Source organism: Pinus tabuliformis, chromosome 1_2 (genome assembly GCF_031772625.1).
Source record: "Pinus tabuliformis cultivar Carrire ecotype Pingquan chromosome 1_2, CPIR1, whole genome shotgun sequence".
Taxonomy (NCBI): domain Eukaryota; kingdom Viridiplantae; phylum Streptophyta; class Pinopsida; order Pinales; family Pinaceae; genus Pinus; species Pinus tabuliformis.
The window spans coordinates 590,741,799-590,769,065 of record NC_142298.1 but is presented as its reverse complement, the minus strand read 5'-3'; the positions used below and the strand labels follow the sequence as shown (position 1 = coordinate 590,769,065).

Here is a 27,267-nt window from a genome sequence, read left to right as displayed (position 1 = left end):
TAAAATACACACAGTGATCTGCTTTGCTTCTGGTGAAGCCAAGTCCCCGTATAAATGTATCAAATTTCTGATACCACATCCTTGGTGACTGTTTTAACCCATACAGAGACTTCTTTAACTTGCATGCCATTTCTTTCTTACCCTTAACCGCAAAACCTTCAAGTTGTTTCATGTACATCTCCTCTTCCAGATCCCCGTGAAGAAATGATGTCTTCACATCCATCTGTTCTACCTCAAAATCAAAAGCAGCAACAATAGATAAAATTAATCTAATATAAGCTACCTTGGCAACAGGAGAAAAAATATCACCAAAATCCATTCCTGGCACCTGGGAATAACCCTTTGCTACCAACCGAGCTTTGTATTTCTCCACCTTTCCTTCTGCATTTGTTTTCTTCTTGAACACCATTTGCTGCCAATGGGTTTCTTTCCAGCCAACAACTCCACCAGATCCCAAGTCTCATTTTTGTGCAAAGATGCCATTTCATCAACCATGGCCTCTTTCCAGAGTTTACCATCCTCTGAATTTACTGCTTCCTTCATAGTTCTGAGATCATCATCAGTAACAGATAAAGCAAAATTTGAACAGAAAGCAGATGGACTATACCTTTCCAGTTGCCTTCTTTCTCGAACTGATCTTCTCACAATTGGAGTTTGTGGTTCTTTGTCTTCTGATTCCTCTTCTGCTGTAGAGTTTGATTCTTTCTCCTTAAGCTCAAACTCTTTCTCAAGTTCCTTTGGTTGGACTTCATGTTTAATAACATCTTTCACCTCTCTGAACACCACATCTCGGCTATACATAACCTTCCTTATTACTGAATTCCAAAACTTATAACCCTTTAAACCATCCTTATACCCAATAAAGATGCACTTTTCAGATTTACTATTCAACTTGGTTCTTTTCTCCTTTGGAACATGTACATATGCATCACATCCAAATACCCTCAAATGTGAAAAAGAGGGTTTCTTACCAGTCCATACCTCTTCTGGAGTCTTATCCTCCAACGCTGATGAAGGTGATCTGTTGACCAGGTAACATGCTGTCTCCACCGCCTCTGCCCAGAATCCCTGTCCTAACCCGGCACCACTGAGCATGCTTCTTGCCCTTTCCATCAACGTCTTGTTCATTCTTTCTACAACTCCATTTTGCTCACGTGTGTATGTAGTATTCTGTCGTGCTATACCACACTTTTTACAGAATTCTTCAAATTCCTTACTGCAAAACTCTCCACCGTTATCTGTCCTCAACACCTTTATCTTCTTCTCTGTCTGGTTTTCCACAAGAGCCTTAAATTCTTTAAACCTGTCAAAGACTTCAAATTTCTTCTTAAGGAAATATATCCATGTATTCCTTGAGAAGTCATCTATAAATGATACATAGTACACAGACTTACCCAGTGATGGAACCTTCACAGGTCCAAACACATCACTGTGCACAAGTTCTAATATTTGTTTCGCCCTCTTACCACTAGAGGGGAAACTCACCTGATTCTGCTTCCCATATACACAATTTTCACAAAAATCAAAATCTAGAGAGCTATTACTCATACCTTCTACCATACCTTTACCATGAAGTATTCGAAGGCCCTTCTCTCCAATATATCCAAGCCTTTGATGCCACAACAAGGTCTTCTCTCCAAAGACCACTAGATTTTATGTCCACTTTCAAGAACCACAGAGTTGTTGCACCCATCAACAACAGTGCCACCTTGCAGCTTGTACAGAGTTCCAATCCGAACTCCCCGCATCAATACTAGTGCTCCCCGAACCATCTTGCAGGTATCCTTCTCGAACACTGTTTTTACACCTGCATCATCCAGCTTGCTTACAGAAATCAGATTTTTGGCCAATGAAGGAATATGCAGAACATCCGAAAGCGTTCTAACCCTTCCACCTTGCAACTTCAACTTTACTTTTCCGCGACCAACGATTCTAGCCTTCCTATCATCCCCTAAGAAGGCATCACCACCATCGTATTTCTCATACTCGCAGAACCACTCTCTATGGGGAGTGAAGTGAAAGGATGCCCTTGAGTTAATCAACCATGCCTCATGATCTACATGTATATTTGAAGAAGCCAAGTACACATCCCCACCTTCATCTGAGGTGGTTTTCACCTCTGCAAAAGGAGCATCATCAGATCCCATCCCTTTATCAGGAGCTTTAGATTTACAGTCCCTTTTGTAGTGCCCTTCCTTTCCGCATTTCCAGCACACCACCTTTACAGGTTTTTCTAGAGATTTAGATCTCCTCTAGATTTAGATCTCCCACTCGATGACTTATTTTTGTTTCTGTTGTATGACCGTCCTCTTACAGACAAGGCATCACCATTCTGGCTCTCCATATTTTTCCGTCTCATCTCCTCCGTCAGCAAGGATGAGACTATTTCATCAAACTGCAAGGCAGTTGCATTGCTACCTATTGCAATAACTAGACTATCCCACGAATCTAGTAGAGAACACAACAAACTGATGCACTTATCTTCATCTGAAATTTTAATATCAACAGACAATAACTAACTTACCACAGTATTAAATGCGTTCAGATGCTCTGTCACCGAGTCTCCATTTTTCATCCTCAGGTTATACAACGTTTTCCGCAGGAACAGTTTATTCACCAAAGACTTAGATTGGTACAAAGTCCCTAACTTGTCCCACAAAGCCTTCGTCGTAGCTTCCCCTGATACATTCAGCAATACTGAATCTGAGACACACAATCGTATTGTGCTCTTTGCTTTCCGATCCAACTTCTTCCATTCTTCATCAAACACTCCCGTTGGTTTAGTCCCCGGATCTACCGCGATCCACTGATTTTTATCCACCAACAGATCCTCCATCTTGAGTTTCCACAACTCAAAACTCTAACCATTAAATTTCTCGATCTCTATCTTTCCACTGCTCGCCATCTTCTTTCACCACCAGAATCGATCTCGCAGATCTCCCACTGAACAGGGTCTACCACAGGCCCAAGCGAAACCCCTCAACAACAAAGGTGTCCCCTTGAAGCCAAAAACAGCTCTGATACCAAATGTAGGTTTTAACCCCGTACAGAAATTACCTGCATACAAATTCTAAAACACAGAAAATAAACAATGCGAGAGCATAACACATAAACACATATACACAGAGATTTTCCCCTGGATCCCAAAACCGGGTCTACCAACTTGATTTTTCATTATGTTCCTTTCAATGTTACAATACATATTTATACATGTCGAAGCATCCAATACCATGGATCGAAAACCATCGCGTCCAAAACCATGTGCGAAAATCATGCACAAAACCATAGGTAGGTCCGCCCAACCTAATATAGGGTCCAAAAAACAAAATTTTCCGAGGCGCTGCCTTGGACCCCATAGAGGAGGGTTACCTGCACCCCTCAAACCCCATGTGACCCCCCCGCTACGCAATCAGCGCAACGAAGGGGGGGCTCTGCCCCCCCTCTAACCCCCCGGTTAACTACGTGGGCTAATTGTGGAAAGAATATAACACAACCCAACATTAGCACCTTCTAAGACTAGCACACTTGTCTGATGCTACCATAAACTAACAAATAGTCCCTCAAGGGTATTCTCACTTCTAGTGCTCTCAATGTAGGCAAGAAGGAAACATCTTGTTGTTTATCTTCTAAATTAACCTAGCCAAAATATATCTTCGCTCTAAGGCACCTAAGGCGCAGCAATTAATAAAGGAAAGGAAGGTTACATAAACAACCAAGCCTCTATGTTCTCCATGTCCATCCATCTCTCTTCTTAGGTCCACAAATCACTCTCAGGTGATTTTGGTAATTTTCATGTTTGTATTTAAATTTAAAACACGAGGATGAACTTTTTCAGAACTTCAATGGTTCTTAAGCATGACAATGGTGGTGTTAATGAGCACATTAAAATTAGAATAGGAAAAGAGTGCATGACAGTGGAGGAGGTTCAAATTTCCACGAGGATGGGATCTCTTACACTTCCCCGCGATGTTTGTAGTCAACCCACATACCTTCATAACGATGTAAGGTGGACTCCTTTACCAACCACCACATGCATTCAATGATTGGTTTCTAAGTTAAAGATGGTTCAGATTCAAAATTTTAAATAAAGTACATGATAAAGAGATAGGAGTTCTTAGGCAACATGGGATTATTTTTCTCCCCCCTGTGGACCCCCTTTCCTCTTCCCCTCTAGTGGACTCATAGCCCCTCTCATGTTGTATGCATCCATATTAGACCTTTGTAGTCATTTTTGAAATATTTTTTTACATAGTTAAACATACCGTGGAAGGCAAGAAAAAATTTAAAGGATTTATACTTACTTAAAGGGTAGAAACCTTGGAGAATCCTATCAATTCTTGGAATTTATAACTATAAAACATTTCACAATACTTTGCAAAAATATTCAAATTTCTAAGAATTTTATATAATTTCTAAAAAAAATTGACAATTTTTTAAGTAAACTCATTTTATCCTTATAGAATCTAGGCCAATCATTTTCAAGACAAAAGAAATGGAAATTGGCGAATCAATTTTGGAAAAAAAGGGGAAATATGCCAAATGACAAGTTTTAGCCCTAGAATGTTTCCTAGTGGCAAGTCTATCAAATGATACATAGAGACATAATTATCACAATCACATGCCTAGCCATTTACTAGTTAGGCCTTGGCATTGAGCTTTGCACAAGGAACTAATAAAAGATGTTAAATCATTTACACATGGGGGCATTTTTTAAGCTTATTGGCCCAATTCTTGTCATTATAAATACTTGTTTACAATTTATACAATTTAATCTAATACCTCCAAAAGGTCTAAATAGGGTCTCACATTTGACCAAAATCTAAGAATATTAGACTAGCAAAGGGCAAGGTACAAATAGATCACATAGGAAACTTTGATGAGAGAGTCAGAGTGAGTAGTGGAATTCAACAGCTTAGCATACATAAGCACCTTACACCAAAGCCCCTGGGACACAAAGTATATTCATGAGCCAAGCTCGGAACTACTAGTAGCATGGGAAGCACAAACATGAGAAGGTTTCACATATGTATGCACATTACATTTATTAGTTGGGGAGAATCCACACTAATCAAGTCATGGGAGATGAATATTATGAAGCATGTAGGAAAAATTCTAAAGTCTCCCACCTTAGAAACATTGAGGATGGAGATGGTTACCAAGGTGAAAATTGACGAAAACTCTAAGCACGTCCACCCTAGTGTTGATTTTCTTAGTGCAATTAAGGTAAGCACAATATTTCTGAAATTATGATAATTACTTTTGATGTAGATCTTCTTTTAGCTTATTCCAATATATCATTCAGCAATTATACTTCAAAAATTCAACCATAAAGAACAATAGAGATCACAACCCCCACGATTTACCCTAGGAAAAACCACTACGGGGAAAAACCCAGCAACCTTATCAATAGAGAAAGTCTTCTTGTTCAATGAGAGACACATCTAGACCTATGGTCAAACCTAGTGTTCTCCTCCAAGTCAAGTCACCTAATCTAATCCTGCACTTCCAGAATTTCAACCCTCCTGCAATAGCCAATTACCCCATAATTTTGGCCCTGCAATAGTTGCCCCAGTAACCCAAAAATTTCGGCCCCCTGCAATAGTTGCACCAAAAAAATGTGAACCACAGAAAGAGATTACTTCACACTTGCAAGTTGCTAGAGAGAGAGAGAAGAGAGAAAACCAAGCCTTTCTTCTTCGTCCTTCTTGCCTTTCACTCACTTGCCCTGTAACTGTCTTGTGTGAGAGAATGTGAATGTGCCAAAGGAGGAGATTGAGCTACCTTTATATAGTAGTTTGTCTTGGGTGAATGGACATGTCTCTTGGCCAGGGCCGACTTGACTTGGAGGGAAGCCAACTTGTCACTTTTTGAGCCAAAAATTACATTTCAAAAATTCAAATTTTCATCTTTTAAAAGTCGCAATGGGAATTTGACTCAAAATAAATTTTCCTTTGACTCAATCATTTATAAATATGCTTTACAATGATAAATACAATTACATCAAGTGACCAAATGTACATTATGAAGACCGACCATAGTTACAAATTCAACACTCCCTCTTAACTAGGGAGGTATTCATAATCATTGTCATAGATGTTCTCAAATTGAACAAATTTCTCTAAAGAAAAGGTTATCCATTATTACTAGCATCATCATCTATCATCAACATCTGCTATTGGCCATTGAACAAATTTCTCTAAAGAAAAGGCTATCCATTATTACCAGCACCATCATCCATCGTCAACATCTGCTAGTGGCCATATCTGGGGCAGTACCAAACCCATCGCAATGTCATCAGCGTATTAGAACTCACTCCTTCAAAGTGATCGGTCCTCGAATCCCTTGGCCTCTACCTAGGCCAAAAATGTTGAGACCCTCATCTAGTAAGCACTCACTCACCCATCCTGGTGAGCTCTTTGCTCTTTAGGCCAAGACCTCACTCAACCCCTTCCTGGTTGGTGATCGAGTCTAGATGTTGAAAGGACCTCACTCCACCCTTTCCAATGTGTGATCAGGGTCCAAGACCTCACTCCACCCTTTCGGTGTGTGATCAGGGTCTAGATGCTGAAGGACCTCACTCCACCATGCTTGGTGTGTGGCCAACATCCAGATGCTGAAGGACCTCACTCCACCATGCTTGGTGTGTGATCAGGGTCTAGGACCTCACTCCACCATTCCTGGTGTGTGATCAGGGTCCTCCTCCAAGAGACACTCACTCAACATTGCTTGTTGATCCCTTTGGGTCTCTTGGACCCATTCTCCCTTTCGGGAGAATGTCCATCCATGTTGCAGACATATTAGCACTCCCTCTCAACGAGAGGGGTAATCTCCACGAGTCCCAGCTTGTCTCTAAAGTACACGAACTTGTCTCTCGGCAACGGCTTCATCAAAACATCAATTGTCTGCTCATCAATGGAGATGTACTCGAGCCTTATTGCTCTCCTTTGCACCATGTCACAGATGTAGTGGTACTTGATCTCAATATGCTTCGACCTGTCATGGAACACAGGATTCTCTGAAAGCTTCACACAGCTTTGATTATCGCAGTGTATCACTATCAGTTCCAACTCTTGGCCAAACAATCCTACAAATAATTTTCGAAGCCATATTGCTTCGGTACAAGCCTCATTGGTTGCAATGTACTCTGCTTCAACAATGTTGAGTGCAATCAACCTCTGCTTCCTGCTCATCCATGATATCATAGCAGATCCCAAACTGAAGCATACTCCCAAGGTACTCTTCCTATCCTCAACACTTCCTGCCCAATCAGCATCTGTATATCCCTAAAGTTGTACATCCTTGTTTGCAACATACCTCAAGCCATAGTTTGTTGTACCACGCAAATATCTCAAGATATGCATTGCAATCCAATGTTTGTGTTTCAGTTCTACCTGGAACTGGCTCAAGGTGTTCACAGCAAAGTCTACCAATGCGGAGTAAGAGCCTCTTAGCTTCTTCAAGTTAGTCACAATGGGAGTCGCCATGGATTTGCAATCCATCATACCAAATTTCTAAAGGATCTCTAATACATACTTTCCTTGACCAAGGAAGACATAGCCAAGTTTCTGCCATACTTCTAATCCCAAGTAATAATGCATCAACCCAAGATCCTTCATGTCGAACTCAGAAGCCAACTGCTTCTTGCACTAAATGATGAGAGGCTTGGTGCCTGTCAGAAACAAGTCATCAACATATAATAATAAGATTACAGGTGCATTTTTCACAATCTTAAAGTAAAGGTTTGGATCGACTTCACTCTTGGTAAGTCCCAATCTTGTCAAATAACTGCCAATACGGGCATACCAAGCTCTAGGAGCTTGCATGAGTCCATACAAATCCTTTTTCAACCTACAAACATGAGACTCCTTTCCATATACCTCAAATCCTTGATATCGCTCTATGTACACCTCTTCTTCAATCACACCATTGAGAAAAACAGTATTTACATCCATTTGGTGTAGTTCCCATCCCATAGAAGGAGCAAGTGAGATGATGGATCTAATGGACATATACCTGGAAACTGGAGCAAAAGTCTCATCATAGTCTTCTCCCTCTTTCTAGGAAGATCCTCTAACCACAAATCGTGCCTTGTATTTGTCAATACTCCCATCTGCAACATGCTTAATCTTGTATATCCACTTGGAATTCACCACTGACTTCCCTTCAGGCCTTGGCACGATTTCCCAAACATCATTCTTCATGATTGATTGGTACTCTTCATTCATTGCTTCCTTCCAAACCTACTGACTAGTTGCTTCTTCATATGTGGAAGGTTCTTCATCAATGAGTTTTGTCATGAGAGTTGCATAGCTGGAGAACCTCTTAGGTTTCTTCACCTCTCTAGATGTGCCATCAGGAGTTGCATGTCCTTTTGCCTCTTCCAATGTGGATCTAAGCCATGTTGGTCTCTTCTTGATCTCTAGAACTATGACTGGTTTTGCTAGATCTTGAGGCCCTTCTAGCCTTCTGATACATTCTGTAGAACTTGAATGCTCCTCCCTTGAGGCCTCCTGCTTTACTTCATCCAAGGAATCTATGAAGACTTCCTTAGACCTCCAATATGCCACTTTCTCATCAAAGGTGACATCTCAGCTGACCTCAATCTGTCATTGCTCTAGAATGTATATTTTGTAGGCCTTTGAAGATTCGTTATATCCAACAAATATGCCTTTCTTTCCTAAAGGCTCAAGCTTGTTCCTTTTATCCTTAGGAACATGAATATATACAGGACAACCAAAGATTCTCATGTGCCCGACCTCTAGCTTCCTTTTAGAGAAGGCTTCTTCAGGAGTCATACCTTCCAGAACTCTATGAGGACTTCAATTTTGAATGTACACAGCTATCTGTGATGCTTCACCCCATAAGAACAACGGCAAGTCCAAGTCATGCATCATGGCCTTGACAGATTCTTCAATGGACCTATTCTTTCGTTTTACTACACCATTTTGTTGTGGATTATAGGGGACAATTAGCTCCCTCTTAATCCCAGCTTGCTTGCAGAAAGCAACAAGCTCCTTTGAGGTGTATTCTCCTCCATTATCAAATCTCAATATCTTGATCTTTTTGCCTGTCAAGTTTTCCACTTCAACTTTGAATTCCTGGAACTTGTCAAATACTTCGTCCTTAGTCTTCAAGAGATATATCCATGTCTTACAAGAGAAGTCATCAATAAATGTCACATAGTACAGCAAACCACCAAGTGATTTAACAAGCATCAGACTGCATACATCAAAATGAATAAAGTCTAAAGCTTCCTTAGATCTGTTGCCACTATTTGGAAATGGTTTCTTGATGTTCTTCCTAAGAGCACAACCTTTGCATACACCATCATTTTTAATTTGTAGTTCAAGAACCCCTGACACTATTTGACTCAATTTAGGCAATGCTCTAAAATGAAGATGTCCATACCTTCGGTGCCATAACTCACTTGGATTTATTTCGTCATGTACTAGTGCTTGATCTGGTTGACTTACAAGTCTATACAGTCTTCCATCATGAATCCCAATAACCCTAGCATCATCTATACTAGAGCCCTTGGACCAAACGAGTACTTTGCCATCCACAAAAGCAACTCTATCTCCTTTATCTTCTAAACAAGAAACAAAGACAAGATTCTTTTTCAAACCTGGTACATAGAGAACATTGTTGAGATGTACATTGTTACCAGATTCCAACTCTATGGATACCTTTCCAACTCCTTTGACTGCATAGTTGTTATTGTCTCCCAGTTCAACCCTTTGAGACAACTTCTTTTCTGTCATGCTTGAGAGATTCCCACGCTCTCTAGTCATGTGCCTTGATGCTCCACTATCTACCAGCCACATGTCATCATCATCTGCAAAGGAACCTGTCAAAGTAGAATAGTAGAAGAAATATTTTTCACTTTTGGTCTTCTTTGGATTTCATCTTCTTCAACTTTTGTACGGAAGCATGTTGTTTCCCTTTCTTTTCTTGTTAGCCATATTAGAACAATCTCTCTTGAAATCCACTAGCTACCAGCCACATGTCATCATCATCTGCAAAGGAACCTATCAAAGTAGAATAGTAGAAGAAATATTTTTCACTTTTGGTCTTCTTTGGATTTCATCTTCTTCAACTTTTGCTATGGAAGCATGTTGTTTCCCTTTCTTTTCTTGTTAGCCATATTAGGACAATCTCTCTTGAAATGTCCATATTCTTGACAACCATAACATTGTATCTTTGATAAGTCTTTCTTCTTCTTAGAGGAAGAAGATCATTTTCCTGACTTTTTGTGTTGAGGTCCAAACTTCTTCTTTCCCTTGTTCTTGAAACAAGTTGCAAGGGCTTGAACTTCCTCATCTTGACGATCTCTAGTCATCAATCTTGCTTCTTCTTGAGCACACGATGTCCATAGTTGTTCAAATGTAGGCGCTTCCTTCCAACTACTTATACCTGCTGCAAAAGCATCCCATGATCTAGGAAGACCATTGAGTGTTGTAATTACTAGTTCTTGATCAAGGATGGATTCTCCAATTGCTTGAATTTGATCTCTTATTTGGGAAATCCTTATGAAGTAAGAAGCCACAATGTCGTCATTAGTCATCCTTGTATTTCGAAGTTCATTCTTCAAGCTCATTGATTGACCAACATTCTTGATTGTGTAGAGATTCATTAGGGCATTGTACATCTTCTTTGAGGTATCAAGTTTTGCAATGTAGGGAACCAAATGATCCCTAATGGAGTCCACTATGATGCTCATAACATTGATGTCATCCTCCTTGAACTTTGCTTTTCCTGCATCATCTTCTAGTTCAACAACCTTTCCTTTCACAATGTCCAAAACCTTATTCTTGGCAAGAAGAATATCTATTCTAACTTTCCAAGCTCTGAAATTAGATGCTCCCTCTAGCTTGTTTTTAGATTTCATAGAGGAAGCCATAGAAACCAATCTACAAGAAGAACTTGAATAAAATGCTCTCTAGGGTTTTGTCAAGGTGATCTCAATGTTCCCTTCTTCCTTCACCAAAGCTCTAATACCATGTTGATTTTCTTAGTGCAATTAGGGTTAGCACAATATTTCTGAAATTCTAATAATTACTTTTGATGTAAATCTTCTTTTAGCTTATTCCAATATATCATTCAGCAATTATACTTTAGAAATTCAACCATAAAGAACAGTAGAACAGTTGAGATCACAACACAAGATTTACCCTAGTAAAACCCACTAGAGGGAAAAACCCAGCAACCTTTTCAATAGAGGTATTCTTCTTGTTCAATGTGAGACACACCTAGACCTATGGTCAAACTTGGTCTTCTCCTCCAAGTCAAGTCACCCAATCTAATCCTGCACTTCGCTCTTGATCCTACATTGTTAATTTTAGACAACAATGGTATGTTCTATGCTTTAAAGCAATTTTACTTCAATTTCTTTATTAGCACAATATCAATATCCAGTTTAGCAATCACATCAACATGATAGTAAATGCAAATAGAACATAAACATAAACAGTAGAAAACAAGCCAAGACAAAAGGACACAAGATGTGGCACCAGCCAGGGACAAACCCCAATGTGGGGAAACCCTTAATCAATTCTTCTTATAGTCTTCAATAGTTCAACAGAGAGAGATAGTACAATTTACAAATCTGATCATTTATAACAACAGCAAAAGAGCCCTAACCAGAAAAGTCAACGTTGGTCAACAAGGTAGATTTGACCCTCAACAATTCGGTCAACTTCGGCCTCCAAACAGCAAGATGAATCAGCCCTCAAAACAGTCAAATTCAGCCCAGTCAAAGTCTGGTCAAATAGTCAACCTGCAGTTAGCCCTAACCACAGTCAATGCTAGTCAAACAATCAACAGTTTGCCTCAATTTTTGTGCCCATAAATGCGAACTGCCCAAACAAAAATTCCTCACTCAAAAACGCAGTCAAACAAGTCAACGTTGTTGGTCAACGCTTGGTCAAATTGTCCCTGAAATTCGGTCAACGCTGGTCAACGCCCAAAACAGAAAATGGCCCTTCTTTCCTTCGCACGTGTGGAGAGAGATGCTGCCCAGAAATGCGTACCCAATCAATGAGGAGAGAGAGAGATGTGTGAAGATGAGTGTGTCCAAATGAGGCTAAGTCACCTTCTATTTATATGCAACGTTGAGGATGAATAGACGTGATTGTTGGGCTTCTGAACCTACATAAGTTTGTTGGCTGACCTTGACAATTTGTCCATAATCAAAATAAATTCATAACTTCATTTGTACATGTCAGAATTGGATGATCTCTAGATCAATCCTACACCTCTCGGAGAGAGGAATCCAAGAAAAATATCAGTTGTCATAAATAAAATGACCCATGTGGAGTTTGGCCCTAGTTGTCAATTTTAACACTGCTTCTCAACTAGGGATAATTCCACCTGCTAATCCATCTACCAATCTGTACTATCTCTGCCATCAATGCACTGCTTTGCTGAACTATGAAGAAGAAAAAGTGATCGAGAATGTATCATACCATTCTCTACTGACTCGAAGTCAGTCCCAATCAAAAGAGTGTCTCATACCACTCTTACTAACCCGAAGTCAATTCCCATCAAAAGAGAGTGTCTCATACCAGTCTTACTAACCCGAAGTCAGTTCCTATTGATCCCAGATCAATATCGGTCATCCTAGCATAGGGAGTACGGTATTACACGATGCGTCCATCGGTAATACTATGGTCCCTATCCTCATTTCCCTACTCATTGGCCAAATGAGAGGTACTTCCCATGAGTCCCAGACTACATGGGTAGGATGTCTCAGCAGGAGAAGGATGAACCACTCATCCTGCCTACATGTTGCCAAGGGGTATCACAAGGGAAGGCTGAACCACTCACCCTACGGTTGCTTACCGCTCCAAGAAGTACCCCAAGCCCCTCGGAGCTCCCAGAGCTCAATGTCCATCTCATACAGGACTCTCATAAGAGGGTCTCTCCACGACTCCAAGTCATTCTCGGAAGGCCAAGAATTTGACCTTTCCCAAGGGCTTTGTCAGAATATCGGCGACCTGCTCATCAGTCCCAATGTGATGGAGCCTTATTGCTCCTCGTTGTACCATGTCCCGGATAAAGTGGTACCTGATATCTATATGCTTGGAGTGATCATGAAACACAGGATTCTCTGATAATCGAATCCCACTCTGGTTGTCGCAGAGGATCACGGTGGTATCCAGCACATGTCCAAACAGCTCACTGAAGAGCTTCCTCAACCAAACAACTTCACAGGAGGCTATACTAGCAGCTATGTATTCGGCCTCAACTGTGCTCAAGGCAGTCGATTTCTACTTCCTGCTCATCTAGGATATCGAAGCAGAACCCAAAGAAAAACAGCATCCAGAAGTGCTCTTGCGATCCACCACACTACCAGTCTAATCAGCATCAGAATAACCATGCAACCTCACATTTTCGGCAGTGTATCTCAGTCCATGAGTGATTGTGCCCCGAAGATATCTCAGAAGATTCTTGGCAGCAATCCAATGTATATGATGAGGCTCAACCATGTATTGGCTCAATGTGTTAACTGCAAAACATATGTCCGGACGAGAGTTCACCAAGAACACTGGTGCTCCTATGAGTTGATGATACTCAGAAGCATTTCCCAATTCGGGTCCAACAGCACTACCACATAACTTCTTAAATTTAAGTTCCGTCGGAGTAGTCATAGGCTTGCAGTCCACCATCCCAAATCTTTCCAATATCTTCACAACATATTTTCCTTGAGAGATGAAAATTTCACCTGGCTTTTGCCAAACCTCCAATCCTAGGAAATAGTGCATCGGTCCTAGGTCCATCTCAAATTCAGAAGCCAACTCCCTCTTACATTTGTGAATGAGAGGGTTTGCACCTATCAGAAAGAGGTCGTCCACATAAAGTACTAGAATGAGAGGTTTATCATTTACAACCTTAAAGTAAAGGTTCGGATCGGTTTCACTTCTAGTGAATCCCAACTTCATCATATAGCTATTGATCCTCTCATACCAAGCTCGGGGCGCTTGCTTCAATCCATAGAGAGTTTTCTTCAACCTGCATACATGAGATTACCGATCATGTACTTCAAACCCCTCGGGTTGTTCCACATAGACTTCCTCTTTGATTGAACCATACAAGAAGGCGGTCTTGACATCCATCTGATGTAGGTTCCATCCTTGCGAGGCAGCAAGGGCTATGATCGAGCGGATGGTGGTGTATCGGGCAACAAGTGCAAATATCTCATCGTAATCTACACCTTCCTTTTGAGAGAAGCCTCGAGCAACAAAGCGAGCCTTGAACTTTTTTGCACTTCCATCAGCTCCATGCTTGATTTTGTAGAGCCACTTATAAGTGAAAACCAATTTGTCTTGGGATCTAGGGACCACATCCCAGACATCATTCTTCATAATTGACTCGTATTCTTCATCCATAGCATCCTTCCATACTTGTTGCTTCACAGCTTCTTCGAATGATGAAGGCTCATTTTGACTAATAGTGCTCATGGCGATCAAATATCCTTGATACCTGTTTGGCTTCTTGCTTTCACGGAAAGTCCCCCTTGGTGCAATGTGCCTCTCAGCATCTTCGAGAGTCTCCCTAAGACATGAGGGTCTCCTTTTGGAGGAGGAGGGCTCATGAGGAGAATCAATAGGATCCATGGGTTCATCAACATCAGGCATCGTTTCGTCTTCTTTTTCACGCTAATTTCCTGTGTCAACTTCTTTGTCCTTCTTTAAGATAGGAAGGTTGTTGATCTTCCTGAGGGCAATATCTTCATCGAAGGTGACATCATGACTTATCTCAACTTCCTTTTGACCAGCCACATAAATTCTATATCCCTTAGAATTTTCACTATAGCCCATAAAGTTTCATTTCTTCCCCGATGCACCCAATTTGCTTCTTTTCTCTTTCGGCACATGAAAATATACGGGCTTCCAAAAATTCTAAAATGAGAGACATCGGGTTTCTTACCAGTGAACATTTCTTCAGGAGTCTTGGAGTCCAATGCTTGATAAGGGCATCAGTTTTGAACATATACGGCGATATTGGCAACTTCAGCCCATAGAAACTTCGGAAGGCCTTGATCATGAAGCATGGCATGAACAGCTTCTACAATAAAGCGATTCTTCCTTTCAACCACACCATTCTGCTCGGGAGTGTATGGCGTTGTAGTCTCCTTCTTAATGCCAGCTTCTCTGCAATAATCTTGGAATTCAATGGATTCGTACTCAATCCCATTATCAGTCCTCAATATCTTGATTTTCTTCTCAAATTGGTTTTCGATCAAGGTTTTGAAGTGTCGAAAATAGGTGAACACTTCATCCTTCTTCTTCAAGAAGTAGATCCAGGTCTTGCAAGAATAATCATCCACAAAAGTGAGATAATATAAGTATCCTCCCAAGGAGTTTACGGGCATCATACAAGATATGTCGAAGTGGATCAATTGCAATATGTCTGTGGTCTTACTATTACTTGAGGGGAATGGTCCCCTTGTAAATTTTCCTTCGGCACATCCCGAACATACACCTTCATGCTCTACTTTGAACTCGGGCATACTTGTCACCATCTGTCTCACATCAAGTAGGGCCTTATAATGAAGATGGGCAAACCTCTGGTGCCATAGTTCAGATTGTAGAGATGTGTCGCAAGACATGGCTCCCAATGGACTTCCTCCAACTTGATATAAAGTGTCAACCCTGAACCTAAGAGTAAAAGCATCTTTAAAATTTCTTTTCCAAACATGTACCTTTCGATCGATAAAAGCCACCTTCAATCCTTAATCTTCCATTGCTAAAATGGACACCACGTTCTTCTTAAGGTCGGGTACATATAGTACTTCTTGCAAATGAATAGTGTTACCTTGATTCAATTGCAGGGTAACATTCCCTACTCCCGTTACGGGATAGGTGGCATCATCTCCAAGGATGATCTCCAAGTTTGTCTCCTTTTCTATCAAATTAGAGAGGGCTTCCTTATATCCAATGAAGTGCCTTGAGACACCACTATCAATCAGCCAATTTCCCAAAGTGTCCGGAGGAGAGGCAGTGGAGAGAACCAATATAAGATAGTACTCTTTTTGCTTATTGTTAACAACATTGGATTCTTCATACCTAGAGTTCCTTGATTTCTTGGAGGGTCGACCATTTCTTGATGTCCTGCATTCCCTTTTCCCTTACCATTGGACCTGCCATTCCTTTGATCGTTGTTGTTGAAGTTGCCCCTGGAATGATTGTGATCATCATCATGCGATGTGTCCCTTCTATTTGGACACTCCCTTGCATAGTGGCCAAACTTATTGCAAACAAAGCATCTTCCCTTCCTTCCATTTTTGAATCCTGGTCTTCCTGCTTCTTTGAACCTGCATTGTTCTTCCTCTTTGCATGAGCGGAGAATGCAGTGGGGTTGTTTCTATTGGAAGGCATTTCTTGTTCCACCATTCTTGTTTCTTCTTGAATGCATCTCGACATCAATTCTTCAAACCCTGGAATTCGATCATTGTTGAGTATAGTGGTTCTAAATACATACCACTCAGGTGGGAGTCCTCCAAGGGTGGTGAGAGTAAGTTCCCTATCATGAATGACTTCTCCAATCGAGAGTAGATCATTCTTGATCTCAGTAATCCTCAACAAATAGAATTGAATGTCCTCGTCCTTGCCCTTCTTAATATTCTTCAATTTATTCTTGAGAAAGAGAATTTGATTAGCATTACTAACCTTGAACATGGCAACCAACCTATCATAGATCTCCTTAGAGGTCTTCAATTCGAAGATGTAGGCCACCAGATGCTTGTCAATGGAATCCCTGATAATCTTCTTCGCTTTGACTTTAGCTCTATTGTACTTGGTCTTCGTAGCAGCCGGTGCATTTGAAGGAGTTTCAAGGATTTTACCCTGCATATAATCCATCACTTCTTTTTCTTCGAAGGTCAAATCAAGAGACATCTTCCATCCATGATAGTCAGATTTATCATGGAGTTTGTCTTCAGCTAGGAAGTAGGATGAGGAACCTATTGAGTCTTTTGTCCTTGTCCAACTGTCTTTGGTGATTGCTCTTTCACTGTTGCATGGGCTTTGTCTTCACCTCAGCTCTGATACCATGTTAATTTTAGACAACAATGGTATGTTCTATGCTTTAGAGCAATTTTACTTCAATTTCTTTATTAGCCCAATATCAATATCCAGTTTTTCAATCACATCAACATGATAGTAAAATGCAGATAGAACATTAATATAAACAGTAGAAGACAAGCCAAGACAAGAGGAAACAAGATGTGGCGCCAACCAGGGACAAACCCCAATGTGTGGAAACCCTTGATCAATTCTTCTTATAGTCTTCAATAGTTCAACAGAGAGAGATAGTACAATTTACAAATCTGATAATTTATAACAGCAGCAAAAGAGCCCTAACCAGAAAAGTCAAGTTGGTCAACAGGTCAGATTTGACCCTCAACAATTCGATCAACTTCAGTCAACTTCGGCCTCCAAACAGCAAGATGAATCAGCCCTCAAAACAATGAAATTCAGCCCAGTCAAAGTTTGGTCAAATAGTCAACCTGCAGTCAACCCTAACACAGTGAACACTGGTCAAACAGTCAACGATTTGCCTCGATTTTTATGCCCAGAAATGCGGACTACCCAAACAAAATTCCTCACTCAAAAATGCAGTCAAACAAGTCAACATTGTTGGTCAACGCTTGGTCAAACTATCCCTGAAATTCGGTCAACGCCCAAAACAGAAAATTGCCCTTCTTTCCTTCGCACGTGTGGAGAGAGATGCTGCCCAAATGCGTACCCAATCAATGAGGAGAGAGAGAGATGTGTGAAGATGAGTGTGTCCAAATGAGGCTAAATCACCTTCTATTTATATGCAACGTTGAGGATGAATAGATGTGACTATTGGGCTTCTGAGCCTACATAAGTTTGTTGGCCGACCTTGACAATTTGTCCATAATCAAAATAAATTCATAACTTCATTTGTACATGTCAGAATCGGATTATCTCTAGATCAATCCTACACCTCTCGAAGAGAGGAATCCAAGAAAAATATCAGTTGTCATAAATACGATGACCCGTGTGGAGTTTGGCCCTAGTTGCCAATTTTGACATACACTTCCAGAATTTTGGCCCTCTTGCAATAGCCAATTGCCCTAGAATTTCGGCCCTACAACAATTGCCCCAATAACATGGAAATTTTGGCCCCCTGCAACAGTTGCCCCAGAAAAATGCAAACCACAGAAAGAGAGATGATTTCACATGTGCAAGTTGCTAGAGAGACAGAGAAGAGAGAAATCTAGGCCTTCTTTGTCGTTCTTGTCCTTCACTCACTTACCCAGCAACTGTCTTGTGTGAGAGAATGCGAATGTGCCAAAGGAGGAGGTTGAGTTGCCTTTATATAGTAGTTTGTCTTGGGTGAATGTATGTGTCTCTTGGCCAGGTCGGCTTGACTTGGAGGGAAGCTGACTTGTCACTTTTGGAGCCAAAATTTACATTTCAAAAATTCAAATTTTCATCTTTTAAAAGTTGCAATGGGACTTTGACTCAAAATAAATTTTCTTTTGACTCAAGCATTTATAAATATGCTTTATAATAATAAATACAATTACATCAAGTGACCAAATGTACATTATGAAGACCGACCATAGTTACAAATTCAACACCCAAAACATCGAGTGGACAAGACTAGTCAGTACTAGGGGATGTCAGCTAACATACTCCCCCAACCCACAAGGAGATGGACACAAAAGCTTGAAACAAGAATAGAATCCCAAAAAGAAATGAATCCAGGGAAGGAAGAAGAGTCTGAAGGACAAACATCCCCAGAAGACCAAAAGCCCTGGACAAAACAAGAAAAGACAGAGCAGCCTGAGAACAATGAAGACTCAATTAGACAAGAAATATTAAAATAAGACAATGAGAAGGGTGCAAGAAAGGGAAAGAGTCCAAAGAGAAAGGTATAGAGGAAGGGCTAGAACAAAGCAAAAGCTCAAAATGGAAAGGCAAAGAAGATAAATTTGACAAAGATGAGGAATGGGAGGACAAACGAGCAAGAGATGCATTGGAGAAAAGTTAAAAAAAGAGGAGATAGAAGAGAAGACTATAAGTGGGTGCAGGCAGAGGACAGGAAAATAGAGATGGCAGAAGTTCATTGGATGTCCAAGAGAACAAAATCAGGAGAATTGAGTCCAAAACAAGGAAAGCAACAACAGTAGCAAAGAAATGAAGGCAGAGAGGAAAACAAATAGAAGCAGACAATAAAAGATTATTCTTGCAGGACAAGACAGGACCAAGAAAAGGGAAAATAAAAAACTTTGTACAAGATGTCACAGGTACAAAGCTGGCAAGGAAGTACAACCAAGAAATCTCACTGAAGACAAGATGTAGCAGCGTACCAAAGAGACTACCGAGAATTCAGGAGTTAGATACATGTTGCATGGCTTTTTAGTGTGGTAATCAATTTTGGCGAAGTCTTGGGCATTATTGTAAAAGCTGACCCTTTAATGGTCTAAGGCTAAGATTAGTTATTAGTTAGTGTTTTTCCAGTTATATTTGAGGACAAGTGACGAGCATTTTAGGGACAGGTCTTTCATGCTATGTATTGTACAATAGCTGCAGTAGAGGACAGCAGCACCTATCCAGCACTTCTTGCATAGAAATGTTTCTCATTGCACTCTATTGTTAGGCAAGGAAGACATGCTTTCAGAGTGGGTCATCTGCTCAGTTCTCACGCTTCCCACCATAAATCAGTGCTTCCTTCAAGTGTGACCTGTTACTTTTATTGATGTTATGTTTATGGTTGGACATCAACGTCATCATAGTAATGGGCATTTTACTTTTGATTTTTGTTCAGATATTGTTTCTTTCTTATTGTATGAATTGTTACGAATATAATGGATTATGTAATGGTTCATTCATGTAATGTTTTTATTGTTTCCGTCATGAATGAACTATTTAAGGTACAACCTAGGGTTGGACATGTTTCTTCTTTATTAATAATAATATGCACTGTTTTGGCGATACCGGATTATGCTAACGTTTCATTCCTGTAATGTTTTTGTTGTTTCCTTCACTGAATGAACAATTTAAATTGCATGAGGTTGGATATTTAGTTTCTAAGAGTAAGAAAACATATTTTTTGTTAAATAATCTAAGTGACATCATATGCAATATGAAGGCCCAACTGGAATATGGAAAAATTAGATAATTCTGTTGAAAGTGTGACTCGGCACTTATAAATAGACAAGGCGCGAGGCTGCGAGCATTGTACCTGTCCCTCTTTGTTAACCCAAACAAATGATTTTGATAAAAATACGCTACTATATCCAAGGGGTCAAAATCATGAATAGATGAAATGGAGGACTGCAGTAAGGACTCAAAAACCCTAGAAGACTGGCAAATTAAGCTTTAAAAGACTGCTAACAGAAAGATATGAACTTCAATTCCCATTCATGATACAAAAAATTAGCTCGGTAAACTACATTCAAACATATATTCCTTGGAAAGGATAACAACGTCATGAGTTGGGAAGCATAAAACACTCATGTTTACCTCCATCGTGGCACACGAAACGTCTGAAATGGAAGGAAAGAAAAACTGCAATATTCTGGGCTTAATTTCAAATAGAAGTATGCCCACGATTAAGGCCAGTGTCACTAGGGGTTCTTTCAATTCAGCCATAAAAAATGCCAATCTTATAGGAACCCTTTCTGCCCTTCCTTCTGTAGCTTCCTTCAAAGAGCCGGTAGAAGACGAGATGAATATTGCCAATAATTTATTTCAGCGGATGAATTCCAATATTAGATATATGAAAAGAACTTTAACCCAGCACAAGTACTGCAATCTTTTTCATGTAAATGGTCCTCAAACACTACTTCCGCCCAATATGTAAACTGAGCCCGCGGGCCCAAGTTTGGACAAAAATAGAGCAAATAGAGCCAAGAGGCGCCCTGTGAAAACCCCAAAACATCCAAATCCAAAAATCAATTTCAATACCAATCAAATAAATGTGAGGCTCAGAGATGCAAAACACTGTCAAGAACCACCATCCTAAGGGAAAATGGCCCAGAGGCCAATTTCCCCCAAAATTCAATACAGAAGGAGTAGAAAAATGAAATCCAAAACTTAGATTTATTATCAGCCCATCAAGATTTGACCCAAATGAAAGTTAAATGAAAATCCAATGTTCATATTCATTGGCAACCTCCGCAACCAGGCAGGCAAAACCAACAACGGCCGATACTACAAAAACAGCAAGGAAAAAAAAATAAAAATATATATATATATATATAAAATTAACCGGTGAACAGACAGAAAAGAAAAGAAAAACTCAATTCCGCTCCATACCCACTAAAATATCAATGCTCAAACAACGAAGTGAATGCAAGAAAACCAAAAGCCCAAATAGCAAATCCTGTGCACAATCCCTATTGTCAACCCTATACACAATCCGAATTCCAACGACAATCCAGCCGAAGAGAAGTAATTAACAGCCAAATCTATTGAAATCCAAACCCAGTTGACAGGAGTCTGGAAGTAGTACAAATACGAGATGTACCCATACCTAAAACCTCAGGAAGCTCCAATGCAGAACCGAATTTACCCTTTTCCAACCACCTCATACGGTTCAAAATTCGTCCCAAACTAATAAAATACGCAGACCAGATCTATCTGTCTGACATCCACTATATCACGAGACTCTCCCAATTCGTTTGTGTTCTTGCTGACGCATTTGCTGATACGCGTAATGACCTATTCCAACAACAACAATTTCAAGGCAGGTTCTCTGTTCACCGACCCAATTCCTGTCGCCTTGTGCCATTGTTGACATATATTGGGAGTAACAGTTGCAATGGTGGTGATTAGGGAGGACCGTGTTGTTTTAAAGGTAGCAAGTAAATTAGCAGGAGGACGCGGTAGTTTTATATTCCACACATTTTATTTTTCAACATGTAAAATAAAAGTACTTGGGCAGCGGGCCTTGTGCAGCACTGCCCTTCACACCATGAAATGGGAGATCTGAATGGTGGAAGGACCGGATCAAGGTGAAATTGATTGATCTGTATAGGTTGTTTTTCACTGCGACTGTATAGGTTGTTTTTCACTGCGACGTCACTTGATTTAGCAGCATATGTTTGTAACGGCTTGAACCTCACAGTTTTCATTGGTGGTCATTTTTCTTTTTTTTAGTATTATAAATTTGAGATTAGCTTGTGATGTGATTTAAGTGAGAATGGTTGGAATTTCAAAAATTGGAGATATGATACCCCATTTGAAAAATGGATTTATGTCTCTCTTTTTTTTTATTCTTTACAATTTATTTTTGTGAAACATAAGATAGGAGGGCGGTAGTTTTTTTTTATAAAATAAGTTAAATTAAATGTTTTATATTTTAATACCAGATTTAGGATTGTGAAATATAAGATTGGAGAGTAGTAGTTTTTTCATGGAATAGAGAAACGAAGGTTTAGGATTGTTAAATGATCTTGATATAGAAAGATTTGTCTTTGCAGTTACTATGAAGTCTTTGTTTTAGTTAAATTCACTTGCACTTATAAAATTACTAATAACCAAGTGACCATACTCAGGTGTGGAAAGAACAACACACCTCATTATAACAATAAAGTAGCAGAGTCATTTTATCTTAGAGCACTTATTCTTGGTGTAGTGTCAACCAGGTGGGTTACTTCATGAAGAAATTGAGGGAGGTGATAATATATCGAAGTGTACACATGGACTTGTGTATCTTCATGTACAATATGTGGGTTACTTCATGGAGAAATTGAGAGAGGTGATAATATATCGAAGTGTACACATGGACTTGTGTATCTTCATGTACAATATGGTCAGGATGTGTCAGAGCCTTAGATACATTCTTCCTACCCACAATATCTCAAGTGATGTGTTTGGGACCTTGAAAACTTCACCAATTCTTAGAAAGTCGTTTACAGAGGCCTTCATTCAATATTTATCACACTTCTCCTTCCAAGTGTTAGACTCTATACATCAGGTTACCACTTGCAAAGTCCTATGTTTTTAATAAAGAGTAGCTACCCCTAGTTTGTGTCCATGCTACAAGTAGGAGATTCACGATACTAAGCACTGAGTGAGTCAAGCAAACTTAGTTACTCAAGTGATTCTTTCTCGTCCCGTGGCTTCTTCCCATGTTGGATGTGTCACGTTGTGAAGGTGAGTTGGGTATCGTGGGGGACCTTATCCTCCTTCCTCTGGTCCAAGCTTTCCCAATAGGAAAATAGACTTTACGAGAAATTCCAACTAAAAACATTTTAAAAAGTATGATTTTAAAATTCTTCAAAATAATTTATTCAAACTACTATTTTTTAATATACTTAATAACATTATATATGTTTTTAATAAAAAAATAATTATTTATTTAAAAATAATAATAATAATAAATTTTAGTTATCCATAGATTTTAAATTTGAATGTGATTTTGTCTGAAAATATTTGATATAGATAACATAATTTATAATTAATTTATATAGAAATAAAAATAAAAATAAAATTTATATATTAAATTAAATATTTAAATTACGTAAATTTATAATTTATTAAATATTAATAAAAAATCATTTGAATATTAAAAAATAATTAAGAGCATTTCTAGTAAACCATTCACTAACCGTACAAGTCATATGCATGATAGTGTACAACTATTTAATGTGGGGATATTTTAAATGGGTTTATTAAAGTTAAGATTAGGGATTGACTTCATTTTGTATATTCTAGAAAGATATAAAATTCAAGTAAACAGTGATATAGAAAGTCAAAAGTTGTATTGAAAGTAAAAGTAATATAGAAATAGGAACAAATAAATAATACAAATTCAAAGTTTTCTTTTATTTCTTGAAATATGTTTTAAATAATGTTGGAGTTTGTCTTTTTCAATGATTTATTTCCCTACGAGCTAAGTATGGTGAGTTGTAAGCTCACATAGGGACTTGCATCTACCCAATTGTTGTAGTTATCCTTAGCTTACACTAGGCCTCCTCCATTGCTATATAATGGAGGTCTTTTATGCACTTTTACATAACATTGTGAGTAATACAATACTCTCGCATAGTATCAGAGTGGGCAGTGCTTGCCATGTTGGGTATTTTTTTGGAGTTTTGTATTTTCTTATGATCTTGTACAGAATTTCTATTTTAGTGGTGTCTCAAAATTTCTTTTGAGATCTATCAATCTGTTTGAGTGATGATGATTTTGATGTAATTTAGATTTGAAAGGGAATTCCATGTTATTTTTAGTTGTGGATGAATGTTATCAAATTTTATGCTTTAGAGGATCTAATCACAGAACTATTTCTAATTTGACCAGATATGGTATTGTTTTAGATCTTTTAAATCGGGGCAAGGATGATCCCTAAGGATTCAATTGATTGGTTTTTGCATAGGTCAAAGACCTTTTCTCCTGTCTGAATATTTATTAGGTATCACCTTTCTACTCGGCGTTCGAGCCATTCTTGTAAGCGCTCCATTTTTTCTCTAAAAATGCCAAGGAGGGTTGGGTACTCCTGATGGGCAGATGCATTAAAAGAATGTTGTTGTCAGTTTGCACAACACTTGAAGTTTATTGGGAACTTGTTGGAACAACTTAAGATTATGAAGTTGAAGAGATGTCCTCGAACCAAAGAGCATCAACTGGAAGATGTGGTCATCTTCATGTCAGTAGTTATCGAAATATAAGCTATTTGTGGTTTTCCTGTGATGGGATGAACTATTTCTCTGTGATATCTGAAGATTTTTCCCTCAGATCAGCAGCTTGGTTGTAGTTAAGCCGAAGGCTTTTCTATGGTGAGGTTTATCCTCATGTCACTGTTCAGATTTGTCATTTTTGATAGAATCTGAACCGTCATCCCTCCCCCTCCACGCACTTCCCTCCATTTATTAAGTCGAAAGCTTTTCTTTGCACAGTGGTGCAAATGCTAGTGTTAAAGATTACGGCTCAATCTGAGTCTTTTCAGCATGTCATTATTCTGTTGGCATTTAATGTTGTCGTTTTCGACTTACATTTTCCTATGTAGTGGAAGATCAGCAGAGTATTTACAGTTGTGTTGCATTTACCAGTCATTCAAGATCAAGAATATTTATTAGTTGTTCGTAACGGTGGTGAAAGGCAATCTACAAATATGCAGTTGAAGCGTTGAGCCCCATCAAATCTAGAAGCGTGGATCTCCATAGTGCCAAAGTTGGAAGAGGTGTCATGACTACAAATGTTGTTCAATCCTCGATGCAACGTGGAGGTTGTGGTGTTCAACAACTCATTCAACAAATAAAAATATTGATAAGCTTTTTACATGGATGATTCATTTATTATTATTATTATTATTAATTGAATAAATAAAAACCTCAAAATATAAAATAATTCTCTCATTCCATTAACACAACAATTAAAATAATTATATATATATATATATATATATATAACAAATTTGCAAATGAACTCTCAAAGAAAAGACTTATTTACTTGAATTTATGATTATTTGGAAAAAATACAAGATAACCAAATAACAATTTTATATCAATTTTCTTTCAATGATTTATGAACTTCTTTTAAATCTATAGTTTCTTAATGCATAAGACAAATAAATTTTATTATGTATTTCTAATTATTTTATAAATAATATGTGTTATATTATAAAAATATTAAGGATGTTGTATTTTTATTTATTTCAAATAACAATATTTTATAAAAAATAAATTTTCTTTATTAAATAATATCTTTCAAATATAACCCCAAGGTGGAGTGCTTGAATCGAGAGATAGTATGGGGCAGGGTACCACTATCCCACCAAGCCACTTTGTAGTGAGACAGATCATCATGCCCCCATAATGTTTCAGGTAAAGGCATGCAAGGGGCAAGGGAAGCCTTTCAAACCACCACCTTGCAATCAGCATGATATATCAGTTCAAGCTCTAGAAACGTCATTCGACGAATTCCCATATAGTCATGGCATATACCAAATTTCATGAGGATATTTCTTCACCCAACATGCCTACCACTCAACCTTGGCTCATTAAGGATGTAATGAATATTAAGTGGCAAGGAGATGTAACAACTCTTGGCTTAAAACATTTAATTCACATCATTAGCTTTGTGGCTCTCTACCCATAATTGAGTTACAAAGCATTAGCATGGGGATGAGGGTTTGGTAGCTTTCCCATGGCAAGCACTTTTATAATTATTATTCTAATGTGGATAATGGCAATGCCTCTCTGATCCAAACTTATACAGGAACGCAACAGAATACAGATACAAACATAAACACCGTGATGCAGCATAAATAAAACTTCATTTCATTAATATCAAAGAACTGAAATATACTTACATACAGAATGGAAATAAACTGGCTCGGGTGGTGGTAGCTTATCTCTAAGAAGAGATGTGGTGGCTACATGCCTCTGAAATATGTTACAATGAGGCTCAGTGGCCATTTTATCATTGAGAAACAATGAGAAACCTTAAACATCCAAAAACCTAACCCTAGGAGATGAAGCGCCAAAAGCTTGTGGGCCCCGTTGGGGTAAGTTGGAACGTCAACTTCCCGGGGTCATAACTTTGGCATACGATCTCTGTTTGGCTATCATAATACCTCATTTTGAAGCTCTCAAAGAGGAGGTTAAAAATAAATAGGTAAACTAGATTTGGCACTTTTTTGGTCTCTATGTTTTCCCTAAAAACATATTTTTGTCTCTCAAAACGGCTCTAGAAGTTTAAGACCTAGAAAACTGCCAAAAATAGCAAGTTATGCTACAATTAAGGGCACTAAAAAGAAACAATAGTGGGGGTCCAAGTGGAATAGGCGGGTGGCCACCAATGTCCACTTGGATTAGTCCTCTCCCCATAAAAAGAAATGGTCTCCATTACGTTGAGATTCTCCATGAGATGGGGAAACTCTCATTGAACTTGGTCCCTATTGAGCCACTTGCCTTAGTATTGGAGTTGGCTAGCTTTGACAACTCGTAAAATTGGATCTTCTAGCGGCGAGTGTTCTTGATCTACGTGTCCATGATATGATCAGTTGTGGCCTGTTCCAATGCAGTCTGGATTTAGCTCTGTTGGTGTGAGTTGTTCTGCAATGTCTCATGTGTCTAGTAATTGTGGAAAGTATGGCCGAAGGTGATCCACATTGAACATTGGGTGCAGACCAAGGAATGAGGGAATGCTAAGCTTAAAATCATTATCTCCCATAGTCTTAGTGATGGTGTAAGGCCCATATCGGACCGAGTGAAGCTTGTGGTGGGCGCTAGCGAGATGCTCCTTATGCAAATGTAACCAAACTTTGTCACCCACCTAG

General features: G+C 39.1%; 1 protein-coding gene across 1 annotated transcript in view; it reads right to left on the bottom strand.

Annotated features, from left to right (window-relative positions):
* Nucleotides 1–21,887, bottom strand: part of LOC149207036 (rhomboid-like protein 14, mitochondrial) — a 43,605-nt gene extending 21,718 nt beyond the window's left edge. The window contains exons 1-2 of the mRNA XM_089395647.1: nucleotides 21,514–21,887; nucleotides 20,502–20,899 (exon numbers count right to left, since the gene is read on the bottom strand). Coding sequence (XP_089251773.1) covers nucleotides 20,502–20,630 — 129 coding nt within the window. The 5' untranslated portion in view covers nucleotides 20,631–20,899; nucleotides 21,514–21,887. The remainder of the gene's footprint in view (nucleotides 1–20,501; nucleotides 20,900–21,513) is intronic.
* Nucleotides 21,888–27,267: the final 5,380 nt, after the last annotated feature.